At 34.0% G+C, this 14,625-nt stretch overlaps 1 protein-coding gene across 4 annotated transcripts in view; it reads right to left on the bottom strand.

The window, feature by feature from the left end:
- The window catches only part of STXBP5 (syntaxin binding protein 5), a 153,293-nt gene that overhangs the window by 26,535 nt on the left and 112,133 nt on the right, over positions 1–14,625 (bottom strand). For 2 of the 4 annotated variants that reach the window (XM_043456790.1, XM_043456793.1), the window contains 3 exons: positions 13,651–13,716; positions 8,559–8,618; positions 8,413–8,460 (listed from right to left, as the gene is read on the bottom strand). In XM_043456790.1, the coding sequence (XP_043312725.1) occupies positions 8,413–8,460; positions 8,559–8,618; positions 13,651–13,716 (174 nt within the window). The remainder of the gene's footprint in view (positions 1–8,412; positions 8,461–8,558; positions 8,619–13,650; positions 13,717–14,625) is intronic. The other 2 variants (XM_043456791.1, XM_043456792.1) reach the window with 2 other exon arrangements.

The raw sequence follows: 14,625 nt of genomic DNA, 5'->3' as shown, positions 1-14,625 counted from the left end.
TTCTACCCTAATTAACTCAAAAAACAAAATGGAAAACAATTTTTAGGACATAAATATAGAATGGCATGTACAACTATAAGCTCAACCTTTTTTAAGTTCATTTCAAAAAGTAAATTCAATATATATCTAACTGTAGAAAGAGAAACAATCTGAGTAATCTGTAAGATATATTTATGAGGAAGGGGAGAGGGGAAGTGCTGGAGGGAAAAGATTTAATTCCTCAGCATTTCCTGTATAATTTGCATTCATGTCTTCAGGCTCCTAGCCCTTTCTTTTGTAGTCTCCATCTAAACTCAGCTGATGAACTGATCACGTCATTTCAGATACTGAATTTTTCCATAGTAGTATTTCAACTTTAAAGTTTTAATTTTATCTGCTGATATTCTCCATCTTGTTCACTATGACCACTTTCCCACTTTAGTACTTGCACATATTACAGCAGCTGTTTTAAAACTCTTGGTTGCTAATTTCAACATATAGGCCAGCTTGTGGTCTGTTTCTATTGAATTATTTTTAAAATTCTTGATTATGGGTCATATTGAGTTGGACAAAAAATTAGTTCGGGTTTTCTCATAAGCACCTACAGAAAACCTGAACTTTTTGGCCAACCCAATACTTCTTGTGATTTTGAATCTTTATTTCACATGCCCAGGACCTTTTGATTGAATGTGGACATAAGCTTTGACTGAATAGTGGACAATATGTTGAAGTTGAGTATGGATTATATCATCAACCTTAACAGGTGTTGAGTTTTAGTCTGTCATGCAGTTAAATTCCTGGTGGATCCTTCTGATCACTCTTGGTTTTATTCTTTATTAGGGTGGGTCTATATCAGTTAGAACTTTGTTTTAGGGTACGGCTTTCATGCTAAGAAGTGATCCTTACTCTTAATAAGTGGCCTTTCTGGGATTTCAACAGAATGACTGAGGTGATCAGCAAGGTTTCACTACATCTATTCCTAGCACCACATGACTTCTTGTGTCAGCGGGCAGCTCTCAGCCTCACAGCAGGGGCCTGAGGCCTGCTGGTGGAGTCTCGACCAGCTCACATGCGGCCCAGGCCGAAGGCAAGGACCTACACTGAACCTACACACAAGACTTCTAGGAATGCCCCTTGGAGCAGTTCCTTTCTCTCCGGTGTCCACCCTCACAAGTTCAAGTCACTTTAGCAGCCCAGAACTTCCATTTCTTCCTCCTTAGCCTACTGAGGCTACAATTCCAGTTGGGTTCGAATCACTCTGCAGGGCAACAGGAAAGTACTCTCCCGTCAGAGAGAGCTGGGGCAATCGTGTGGCTCACCTCATGTCCTTTCTTCTCTTGAGGATGACAGTCCTGGATTGCTCAATGACTGGAAATCAGAGCCGCATGAATTTTTACTAGTTTTACTATTGTTTTCTGTGAGACACTAGGTTCCAAACCTAAATTTAGGCCAAACGTTTCTATCTTTCAGTTTTGGTAACTATTTCTGAGGAATATTTTTGTTCTCAGGTCTGTTTAGCCAGCCTCCATGGTGGCGGTCCACAAGAGGGGGATCCATCTCTGGAGAACCTATAGTTAATCCTCCTGCTTACAAACTGTATCCTGTTTGTAAATTTATGAGCAAGCAGCTGCAGACTTTATCCAGCACTTCCTGGAGATCATATTTTTACTTTTCAGGAGTCTCAGAAGCACTTGCCAACACAGTTATCTAGTCAGTTGATTTTATCACCCTGGAAAAGAAACTTCTGTCCATGCTTTGAAGTTATCCAGCTTCCAATGAGGTCTTCAAACTGAAAACATATCATCTGAATGAGTTCCTGGAAGGCAAATTGTCTGTTTTTCTCTTCTTCATTTGTGTATTCTTCAACTCTTGCCCCTGAAACCCAGTACCTTTCTTGTTTTGAAATCCTTTGTCACTAGAAGCTATAAAATAGCTCTCATTTTCTATGCCTTTGTCCACAGTAGAAACAATGGAATGGCAGTAAAGAAGTTTATTCAATTTGGAGAAAACTGCAGTCAGAGATATATCTCAGCAGGCTGCTAACCCATCTCTGCTCTCTCTTTTTATAAATCTGAATGAGAATATCAAGCTGGCTGGCTGAATTAAGCAGTAAAGAGCTGCATTTGCTTGGAAAGAATAATGAAGTTATACTTGATCACAATAATCATGTCTGCAATAGTGGTTTCAATACCAATGAAAGATGCGTGATGTTGAACAAAAGCAAATCTTGAGGCAAGGGGATTGGCTGGACCATTATATTAGAGATGACAGCTCTGTCATGGTTGATGCTTTTTAGTTCTTTACGAAGAAAAGTTTCTCTGTTACAGAGATTCTTACTGCTTCTCTGAATTTAAACAGATGCTTTGTAATTTTCCTTTAGCTCCTCTACCCACTGTGTTTCACATTTTATTTTTCTAAGGACAATTTCTTAAAGGAAAACAGAACTATAACTTCTGCTTTTTAGAATGTGACTTTTATATTAAACAACATACCCACAATACAAGGTAAAATGACTTCTTCTAATGACACTATGAAGAAGATGCCAAAAAAGCAAATGGATCTTTATTATCGAGAAAGGTTCAATAGTTAGAATAAAGTTGCAAGATCACTTTTCTCACCGGCAGAGATCCAATGCAGCTCTTTTCAAGGATAATGTTTAAAATGTATGCATATTAAATAAGAGCAATCAGAACTTAAAAAAAAAAAAAAAAAGACTAAAAATCAGCTTGTAGGATAGAGCAAGTGATCCCAGGGGAAAATGGGACCAAGAAATAGAAACTCTCCTATCACACATTATTTTAATAGCTATTAGAACTAATAATATCCATTTCTACCTCCCATGCTAGAATATAAATTGCTAATTTGGGAGCAATCTATTTTGCAAAATACTGCATCCATGTATATGTGTCTAGCTCTTAGTGTGCATGTTCAATAAACATGACAATGAATGAAAATATAAACAAAAGCTGTCATTGGAATTTTTAGAAAGAAGCTGAATTTCTTCACAAGTGAAATCAGATAAAGAGAAAAAGAGGACAAATTAAATATAAGCTTGTTAATCAAAAAGACAACTTTTGGAAATACAAGACACTTATCGATTACCTAAAATGAAGGAGAAATTTTAAAGAGATACTAATACCTGCCTGGTAAAGACCTGGCTATTATTACAAGCTCTCTTAATTCTTGAACTCCTAGAGGTTTTGTCTTCAATACTTTCCCCATCTCTATGTACTTTTCACAAATTCATAAAATATAACATCCAGGATATCATCATAATTAAAGACATCTCATAGCATTTCCTAGAGAAGGCATTAAACAAACTTAACATAGTTAAGTGCCACGGGCTGAACTGTTCCCCGAAACTGGTATGCTGAAGCCTTAAGCATCACTTAGGGCTTCAGAATGTGACCTATGTGGAGGCAGGACCTTTAAAGAGGTGATTAAGTTGAAATGAGGCCACTAAGTAGGTACACCAATCCAATCTGATAGGCACGTATAAGAAGAAATCTGGACACACAGACACACCAGGGGTTCATGCGCCTAGAAGACAGACTATGTGAAAACACAGCAAGAAGGCAGATAACTGCAAGTCAAGGACAGAGGCCTCAGAGGAGAAAACAGAAACACACACACACAGAAACCTGTCACTGCCTTGATCTTGGAATTCTAGCCTCCAGAACCATTCTAGAGAAAGTAAATTTCTATTGTTTAAGCCACTCAGTTTGCGGTATTTTCCTATGGCAACTCTACCAAATAAATACAGTAAGTAATGACATAAAATAGATCGCCACATTAATATTAATAGTTCTGGTCAAACAACTGTTGACAAAAAATATTTCAGTAATGTAACTTTAATTTGGACTAATTTTCTTTATATTAGGAAGCAAACAGCAAGTTATTTCTAGAAAGATCACTGTATAGGCTTTGAATTTAAGAAAAAGATGATTCTATAGACACATATACAGTAAGTACTGGTATATAAAACAGACTTTGCTGAGCAGATTTTATTATGAAATTTGACAGAAAATACAGTCAGAAACAGAATTAGAGTTTGAACACATGATATGCCAAAGTCCTCAGACTTTATAGTCATCCTGAAAAAGAAAAAGAAATTCATTTAGAGGAACTCTGACTTATACAATGGTTTTAAAGTACCTGTCTGTGAAATTTAGTTCTTGACCAAGTAAGGGTAAGTATTAATATTACATAATAATCTTTTTTTCAAAGTAAAAATATTAAAGTTACCTGTAAAAGGGGTTTTAATGAATACTTGACTCATCTTCTCTTTCAAGACAAGCTTCTGTTCTTTCAATGGCCATATTGAGGATTAAATATAAAGATGAACTTCTACAGATGTAGCAACCACATTTTGGGATGAATATTGGGGGATATAAACTAGAAATATCAGTACTAATTTGTTTTATAATAAATTAGAATAATTTTAAAACTTAAAATTCTACTTAGAACAAAATAAAAAAATCTTAAAATTGTAAACAAAAAACAAAAAAAATTCTACTTAATTTCATACATATCTTTTCAAATTCATACAGAAAATTCCAAACAAACCTCTGAGAACTTGTTTTTCAAATTGTAAACATAAATGAAATTGGGAAGAGAGCACAAGAAGAGGCCACACATTATGAAAGCAGAGACATGCTGTAGTACAGGATCAAGAAACTGGGATTCTGACCTTGACTAAGTCATTACCATGTGATATTACTTTGGATAGGCATTTGACTTCTTTGAGGCTCAAATTCTTTTCTTGAAAAATAAAAGGGCTGAATTGCTTTAAAATGTAGGATTTAATGAGTCAGCGATTTAAAATATGATTCAGAACAGATTTAAGTCTGTTAGAACACTTAAATATAAAAAAGGAGTAACTGGGACACATGTGGGGGCAGAGTGGTAAAGAACCCATCTGCCAGTGCAGGAGACGCAAGAGATGTGGGTTTGGTCCAGGGTTGGGAAGATCCCCTGGAGGTGGAAATGGCCACCCACTCCAGTGTTCTTGCCTGGAGAATCCCATGCATAGAGGAGGAGCCTCGTGGGCAACAGTCCATGGGGCCGCAGGGAGTGACATGACCGAGCAACTGAGCATGTACACGTGTATAGGAGAACTCATGAAAACAGCACCTGGACATTATTTTCATTTAAACTGACTTCAAAACTTACTTCAGTTTTTGCTAAGCAAGAAAACCAATCATTCCCAAAGTAACAGCTAATTCAGAAATTTGAGAAATTAAAAAGGGCCCTGCAGGTATTATCTTTCTTATATTAACAGATACCATATGACAAACGCCTAGTGTAATATGTAGAACTTAGAGGTGCTCATTACATAGAGCTATTACTTCTGCTTGTTTTGGCACAGCACTAATTAAGTGACCTTATTTCCTGACTCTTTATTCTTTAATCTCCAATAGTACTTCCTCCTCACACTTTCATTCCTTTTATATGGATATTAGTAATAAAATGGGACATGGGCAGGATAAGAGACTACAGAATAGAGCTAGGTATCTACTTTCTGAATAAAGTACTCATAATGAGATAGAATAATCTTTAGAGAAGTTTAATCAAAATCTACCAAAGAATGCTAACATCTGGACCATATTTCATTCACAAGTATATCATGAAAAATTTGTTTAATACTTTAACAAAGATACATATTTTAGGACTATTTTTATATAAGCTTAGAATAACAAAAAGCTTTATATATTTCTGAAATTTTATAAAATGTAAATACTGAATAAAAAATTGCTAACCAATCTTATTTTCAAAATGATTTACAGAAATTGTTAACTATGGGAAAGTTATTGATTTTTAAAATACTGGCCATTAAGATTTTTAGTAACAAAAATTAATCATAACAGGCAAAACAATATATGCATAGGGATGCTACAGCTGCATTATACGGCACACTGTGCTATATTTTTACTGTTAATTCACAAGACTACAGTTATGTCTTTTCAGGCTGTTATTCTTATGCATGAACAAAGACCTCACTGTCAGTGTCATTAACCTGAGTTAACTGTCAGTTAGGAAACAATGAAGCCAGGCCTCAGACAGACAGGTCAGGGAACTCGACTGTTGACGCCTGTTACTTTCACTCGAGTCTGCTCTTTGAGAAAGGTGGACTTCCAGGCACTGTATATTTCAGTTGGGTGATGGGTACCATGATGGCACCCAGGAGCTAGAGCTTAGACAGAGTCTGATTATGAGCCATCTTTTTACTTTTCCGGGTTACCATGTAGATAAAACAGGGTCATAACCAGATGGTCTAGTTATAAGTCATATGACAGATTTGTCTTTGAATCCTCACAGGCTTCAGTAAATTTCCTTAAGAGGTAACACAGCACAGTGTTGAAGAGGACGAACAGTGGAGCTGGACAACCTCAGTGTCCACTGTGGCTCTGACATGTGCCAGCTGTGTAGCCAAGAGATACTCTGTACACTCTCTGACAGCGCTGTCATATGTAAACCAGGGAAATAACCGTAAGTAGCTAAGAGGTTACTGAGTGGATTGAATAAGAAAATGAAGAAGAAATGGAGAAGTACGTTTTTTCTTCTGTATCACTTGGGATATATGTTGGAAATATAAAAATATAAGTTACAAAGTAAGTCACAGGGATGTAATGTATAGCACAGGGAACATACTCACAAATACTGTAATAACTCTGTATGGTGGGTAATGATTAAAATGTTGAAATCTTGTATTCAACATTGTATATCTGAAACTAATCTGATAGTTTAAGTCAATTATACGTCAATAGAAAATACTGAAAGAATCCAACTGAAAACAAATATAGACATATATAAACCACAGCTGCAACTGTGGTTTCTGGAAGTGAAAAATAATTACGTATAACTGTGTAACTAACATAAGTTTGAAAAGTTGAAGAAAGTTAACATGTCTCCCCAAAAATATAGAAGCTGGCATGACAAAAACCTTGTTGATAACATTCTTGCTTTTTTTTTTTATGCTGCCAAGGAACTATCCTTCCAATAATATTCTCAATTCTAAGAAATTAATTGAAGTCTTTCAAATAATCATACTCAGATAGATATTCCATGTTATATATTCATTACACAGAAAAAAAATGAAAATTGAGTCAATACATTTAATAAAGTAACATAATCCCAGGATCAAAAATCAAACAGATAAATTATTCAAAAATTTTAATTATATACAAAGTAACTTTCACATAAGGCAAAATTCTTAAGTAATTAAACCTTGCAAGTTCTTTGATAAATTGTACATACAAAGTCCCTTCAAATTTTTCAAATTATATGAAAGTAAAAGAACCTCTAAAGTACTATTAAGATAGTATATACTAAAAAGGAAATTGGTTGAAAAAGAATTATGCAACAGTGCTCGTAGCTAATGAAAGTGATTGAAATATTACCCGATGATTCACTAAGGTACCACAAATACAAAGAAGTGAGCAATTAATTCTCCATAAATGAAGTGCCCTTTGCCCAAGAATAAATCGCCTTATTCAAAAAATGACCACAGGTGCTAAAAGTCAGCCAATGTTAATATGACTAAACAGGGTTCAATTTACAACATACAGACAATATGGTGCTATTTCTAAGAGTTTTTGAAATTTAATTTTACTACATATAAAACTTTGAGTTGAAAAAAAGTAAATCTATTCCAGCTACCTAGAAATTCATCTAATTTAATACAATTCAATGAATATATGGAGGGAGTTTGGGGGGAAATAAATATTAATAATAAAAATTTTGGACTTAAACCAAAGATTAAATGTATTCTCTTTTAGTAAAATGGTGTTTCTCTGTCTTTTAAAAATCTTCAGACAAAATTCAAATTTTTATGACTAAAAAATCCTATTTGGATTATATCCCTGAATTTAACTATGTATTTTATCCCCCAACTTGAAACTTTGAAAATCTTGGACTGAGTAATTAATTTCAAAGTACCACTCATTTTTACTTGGGGGGTAAGAGTCCTAGAAAATTCCTATTTAACTCAAGGGTAGTAGAGATTATAGCCTAAATGTCAATCTTTCAAAGAACCATTTCCTTGAAATCTGGAGTCTTAATAATGTGAGGAGGAGAGAGTAAAGGCAGGAAAAAATACAAATACAAAAAAAAAATTCATAACCTTGGAGTAAAAAATTGTACTACTTGTGTCACAAATTGAACCCTGCTTTATTTTAAAATAAGCAAAAATAAAAATTAATAGAATAATTCACACGGTTAAGTCAGAGGAAGAACTGCAACCCCAATTTAACTGATTTTTAATAATTACTGTCCCAATGAGTTTGGAAGAAACACAGCCCAAGAGATTATCATTTAGCACAGGAATAACAAATTAATATATACAAAGTGCAACGCATTAGATAATTTTCTGATGCTGAGTTAGCATTGCATATAGCAAGGATTAGAAACAAAATAGAAATGTCTATTTCCTACCTATATCACTGGCTACCATCTTGGAAAACTTTCTGCTTTTGATCTTCACTGAAAATAATATTTTGATATAAAAATGTCAAAATCTATTCAAAGTAAACTAAATGAATTAAATGTAATTAAAAGAAAATACTTTAAAGATACTATACCCTTTTCTATAAAATTATTCATTTTTTGTTCATCATCTGAATTGTGGGGTGATGAAGAACCTACACAAATGAAGACAATGGAAGGAACAGGCATACAGTCAGTCACAAACACTGAGTTGTCACAGGAAAAAGTACAAACAAAGTAATCTGGTAACACCGAGGATAAGTGCCCACACTACTGGACACAAGAAAATACTGTGTATATACTTAATAAAAATTCATGTAATATTACAGTAGCAATAGCAATCAGTAATACATTATTTTTCATGGTAGACTAACCTCTAGTATATATATTAACTCTAACCTATAATAACTTTTCCATAAGATACAAGTATTTGGCAAAATCTTCGTATATATTGTAAGTTAGAGAATAGATAAAGAAAATATAAGGAACTGTTTGTGAAATAAAATGTAAAAATTCTTGATATTAGTTAACTGAATAAGGTTTATCTAGTGGATGCTTTTGAACTGTGGTGTTGGAGAAGACTCTTGAGAGTCCCTGGACTGCAAGGAGATCTAACCAGTCCATCCTAAAGGAAATCAGTCCTGGGTGTTCATTGGAAGGACTGATGCTGAAGCTGAAATGCCAATACTTTGGCCACCTCATGTGAAGAGCTGACTCCTTGGAAAAGACCCTGATGCTGGGAGGGATTGTGGGCAGGAGGAGAAGGGGACGACAGAGGATGAGATGGCTGGATGGTATCAGCGACTCAATGGACACGAGTTTGAGTAAGCTCTGGGAGTTGGTGATGGACAGGGAGGCCTGGCGTGCTGCGATTCATGGGGTCACAAAGAGTCAGACACGACTGAGCGACTGAACTGACTGAGTGGCACACAGAATCCTGTACAAATACTATCCTGGTAAGGTTAATTTTAGAGTTAGCTTTCTAGATACGAACTTTAAAATTTTATATAAATTGTACTATTACCATACAGGTCTTTAAAAATACAGATTGTATTACTTATAATTTTAGGTATGTTCAAATATTCACTTAAATTTAATGAGGCATGAAATATTTTATTTCGACTGTGACTTTCCATAAGCTTATCTAATATTTTTATAATTGAGATTTGTCTTTTTTTCTTAAAAAGATGTTTCTAAATTTTCATTGTATTTCTTTAACTTCTAACACAAGTCTTTTTTTATAAAGGAAATTCTAAGCAGTATTCTAGTTGACTATGAGAGTCAAACTATCTATTCTTTAAAAGACATTTCAAATGATAGCCATTAAAATTTTCAAAATCTCTCCAGCTTATAAATCACTTCCCTTCCTCACAATTCCTGTAAAAGTTTACCTGCTACTTTTCTTATCATGTTAATCACTTAAGAGCTTATATTTTGAGTTTACACACATTTGGCCTTTCTCACTGAGCTGAAGTGAGAAGCTGGGACCCCATCTGATTGATCTTTCCATCCCTTTAGGACTCAGCAGAGTGCTCTGCCTGTAGGAATCTCTAAATAAACATCTGCTGAACGAATGAAGCTTTCTTGCTAGAAGTGAATGTCTAGAATATAACGAAGTAAATACAGCGGTTCTTCTGTGCTGATTTCTTTTTTATCCCAATGAAAGTACTGAACCTTAATAAATAAGGTCGAAATTTGACCTTTCCCCACAAAATCATACTTTCTTTCTTTGGCCAGGTGGAAAATATCCTTGACGTCTCTTCTCAGAACAAGTAAAACCTGTCAACATTGGGGCAGGAGCCAATTACTTCTAAAATAGTCTCATAAAAATTACTCTTCTAAAACTACCTTATTGCTGCTAAATAGCATTTATAGATCCTCATAAAGTCTATATCAAAAAATATCACACAGGAAACAATGAGAATACAAATAAGTGCCCTCCTTTCTCATATAAATATAATTCAGATTTAAAGAGGATAATGGCTATGAGAAGATATTATATATAATTTAAAATACTATTCATCTCTGACACTATATAATCACATGAACATGTAAAAATTAATACTTATTTTATTCGATATATTTTATATCAGAGTAATAGCAAGACAGCATATCCTAACATGAATATAAAAGTATAAAAATGTTCAGTAACTCCAACAGAAAAATAGGCAACATAAGCCATAAACGTAAGTAAAAGAAGCAGATCTTTTTCCCGCTAACTGAAAATGCCTACTACTAGTTGTCATAACTTCCATGATAGCTTATGAAAAAGTTCCAAAAATGTTTTTAGCATTTCCTACTTGAATATATTTTACAAATTACTATGATTAAACAAACACAGAAAATACATATAGCTTTAAATTTTTTTTTCTCTAAGGTACATGGAAACTCCTGAGGTCACCATGTCATAATATGTGGCCCTGTGTTTTCTTCAATTTGAAATGTATATATACATATACATAGATATATACAGACACATACAATACTAAAAATATCCCAACATTACTGAAGTGCTCAGTGAAGCAATCTGAGTTCTCTGAAATAAAGATCAAACAGAGATGGCAGAAATAATTTTCTATGTTAATTCAGGATGGCAAGAATTTTCTATTTCAGAGGTATTGTTGCTTTATTTAAAAATAAACAGAAAGGGAAAACTATACTCGTAATTTGGATTTTCTCAGGATGTTTTTGAATAGAGATGATATTAGTTGGCTAAACTGTTCAGATTACAAATTTTGGTTATGGGATTTAAACTTTTCAAAAATTTTCTCCTTACTTATATGTATTATTTCAAATGAACACATTAGTTGTGATAAAGGGCACTTGACTACCTTTCATTTTCTATAATAGAGGTACTCTTCTTAGTATTTGTGATTCAGCTGAACTTCCAACTCACTTTTTATGCATTTCGTCTTCTCTCATAAATACAAACATTGTTTTCTAGTAACTATATCCAGAGGTTTATTCTGATTTCTATGATAGTTCTTAATATTCATGCATGACTAACATTTAGCTCCTGGTATATAAAACATGTTTTAGGTACAATTATTGCCTACTAGTTTGGGTTTCGGAGAAGGCAATGGCACCCCACTCCCGTACTCTTGCCTGGAAAATCCCATGGAAGGAGGAGCCTGGTAGGCTGCAGTCCATGGGGTTGCTAAGAGTCGGACACGACTGAGCGACTTAACTTTCATTTTTCACTTGCATGCATTGGAGAAGGAAATGGCAACCCACTCCTGTATTCTTGCCTGGAGAAGCCCAGGGATGGGGGAGCCTGGTGGGCTGCCGTCAATGGGGTCGCACAGAGTCGGACACGACTGAAGCGACTTAGCAGGAACAGTTTGGTTTGCTTTTCTAACAGCGGTCTTTCCTGGTATGCATGAATGGATATGACTTTTCAAAAACTCTTCAAACTTCCAGAGCACAATCAAAGGCTAAACTAAATAAGAGTTTTTGTCTAAAGATAAGAATCTGTGGTTTATCAATAATTTCTGAGGTCACAATTTTTACTTTGCATTTCAAACACCTGAAAAATGCCTGGTGTCATAAAATTCTGCCTGTTACAACTATAGAGTCTTTTCATGTGAACCAAAAAGCACAGTATATTTGAAAATGCTCAATGATGTTTGAGTTGCTCTGGTACAAAAGAGAGAATGTGGAGTTTTTTGCCACTATGCACTTTTTATATTTATCTACTTACATTTAAGTATATTTACATATTTATCTACAATTACCTCTTGCTGGGTTATTTCAAATTGTTATTTATACATACCTACTGAAAGTATGCCTTAGGATTAAAAGGAGTATTAATGTACTTTGACTGAATCTTGTTAAAACACATCTGATGGTCATTTAATACATTAAAAGACAATATATCACATGTCCATGTTATCCAGTTTGGTTTATAGACTTAACACACTGATAACTACATTCACATGGCCTTGAGGTAAGGTGAGAAGATCAGAATAGTACTGTATATAGTTGGAGGAAGAACAGCAATAATTAAGAGATATTATAATTCAAAATTATATCAGAAATAGCTTTTGTCCTGTGAGACGGGAAGTAATACTGCTCCACATTATTTGTTCAGTGTTATGCTACCAATGTTTAGCCTTAATCTTATAATATATGATAGTATATATATTATAGTTCCATGTGTTTCATTAGTGTAATGACTGAACTTAAATACGAAACTTAAATAATAAGAAAACCAGAAGGTGTATATATTTTGAGAAGAAATGATTAGCTTGAGCAATATCAGGAAAATGCAATTTTAAAAAGAAAACCTCACAAAAGCTTTCACGGTCCTATAACTAATAAAATGGTCAAATGAAATATGAGGAAGTAAAATGCACTTCAGTTTTTCCTATTCTTTAATTATTTACGATATAGTAGAACTACCTATGGAAAATCAAAATCTGTCTATGAACAGTGTTACTTTAAGCTAAGAACAGTCTTTCCAGGAGAAAGCTGATGAAAATTCCCAGCCTTCAAACACGTCTGTTAAAATATGAAGTTAAACTTATTAAATTTTAGCAAATTTTCAATCCACTAAAAAAAAAAACCCAATAAATTCAGGATCCTCTTAATTTTAATTAAGGAGAATTAAAAGTAATGTTCCTCTGAAATAGTAACATATACATAGGTTACCTAAGACCAATATTTGGATAACAAAGAACAAATGCTCTAATATAGCTATAAAATTATATATTACTTTGATAAAATCAAAACCAAATATAACTAGTCTACAATTATTCTAACTGTCCACAGTCACCATTAGACAATAGATGTTAAAAATCTCTCATAACATTTAAACAGACATTATTCAAGGATTAGAGTACTATTTTACCAGCTGACTCCAGGACTACCAAGAGCAAAGACAAGACTGTAGATAACTAAACTTCTGATCCAATGGTAAGAAATAAGATCTATTCCCCCCGCAAAAGTGTAAATATTAGAAAGCTAAGTAAACACCTGCATTACTCTCAACAGGTAATACCTGTAGATTTTTACCTAATGTGTTTCTTATAACTTAATTAGAATGCAAAGAATATAGTTACAATTTTAAGAATAAATAGGTAACATAAAAGCTCCATGTAGGTGTATTTTAAATGCTCATCTATAAAAATCTGGCACATTGTATTTTTTGTAGCACTACAACAATTAATAAAATAAAGAGGAAATTACCGGAAGTTGGAGATTTGCAGCGATCTTCTGGGACTACTGCCCCTTCACTAATATCGCACAGACCTGCTGAAAAACAAAACGCAGACCAAGTCATACCACAAGTTTATGTAAGTGCAGTTGTACCTCCTTTTTACGTTACATATTTAATGACAGTCCATTTTTAAAAACTCAGCAGGTTATCAGACTATGCTGGCATTGATATCATGCTCAGTAGCTTTGAGATAGGAATATAGGAGCATCCTGATATTAAAACTAACACAGCAGTCATCAGTTAAAATGAGTAACAATTTTCAATCTGCTGTTCTTCAAGGACATTAGACATAACAGGATTTTGTCCAAAGTCAGCAATGTGAGGGCATTTGTTATACTGCTTATTAGATTTCTCTTGAGGGAGAACAAATACTTGGTAATAAATTTGGTAATTTTTTTTTACATCATAGGGACTTTCAACTCATATCTCAAAGTTGTTTCTGCTAGGTATATTTCAAATATACTCCCTTAAATATTACTGAAAATAATTAAGAAAATATTTTGTACCACCAAATTTGCAACATTTAAAATACAATCATACCTTGTTTTATTGCATTTTGCTGAAATGGCTTTTTCTGAAAAACAAATTGGAGGTTGTGGGCACCCTGCATGGAGATGGCCTACAGACACCATTTTTTTTCAACAGTATTTGTCACTTCATGTTTCTATGTCGTATCTTGGTTAATTCTCATAATAATAACAAAAAAATTTGAAATATTACATTTTCTATGGTGATCTGTGATCATGATCTTTAATGTTACTATTTTTAATTGTTTTGGGGCACCACATACCACACTCACATAAGATAGCAATCTTAGCTAAGAAACATCTGTGTTCTGCCTGCCCCATTGACCTGCCCTTCCCATCTTTCTCTCTCTCTGTTCAGGCTTCCCTATTCCCTGAGACACAATATTGAAAGTACATCAGTTAATAACCCTACAATGG

Source organism: Cervus canadensis, chromosome 33 (assembly GCF_019320065.1).
Source record: "Cervus canadensis isolate Bull #8, Minnesota chromosome 33, ASM1932006v1, whole genome shotgun sequence".
NCBI classification, from domain to species: Eukaryota; Metazoa; Chordata; class Mammalia; order Artiodactyla; family Cervidae; genus Cervus; species Cervus canadensis.
The sequence above is the reverse complement of the archived record's forward strand: the minus strand, read 5'-3'. Positions and strand labels throughout refer to the sequence as shown.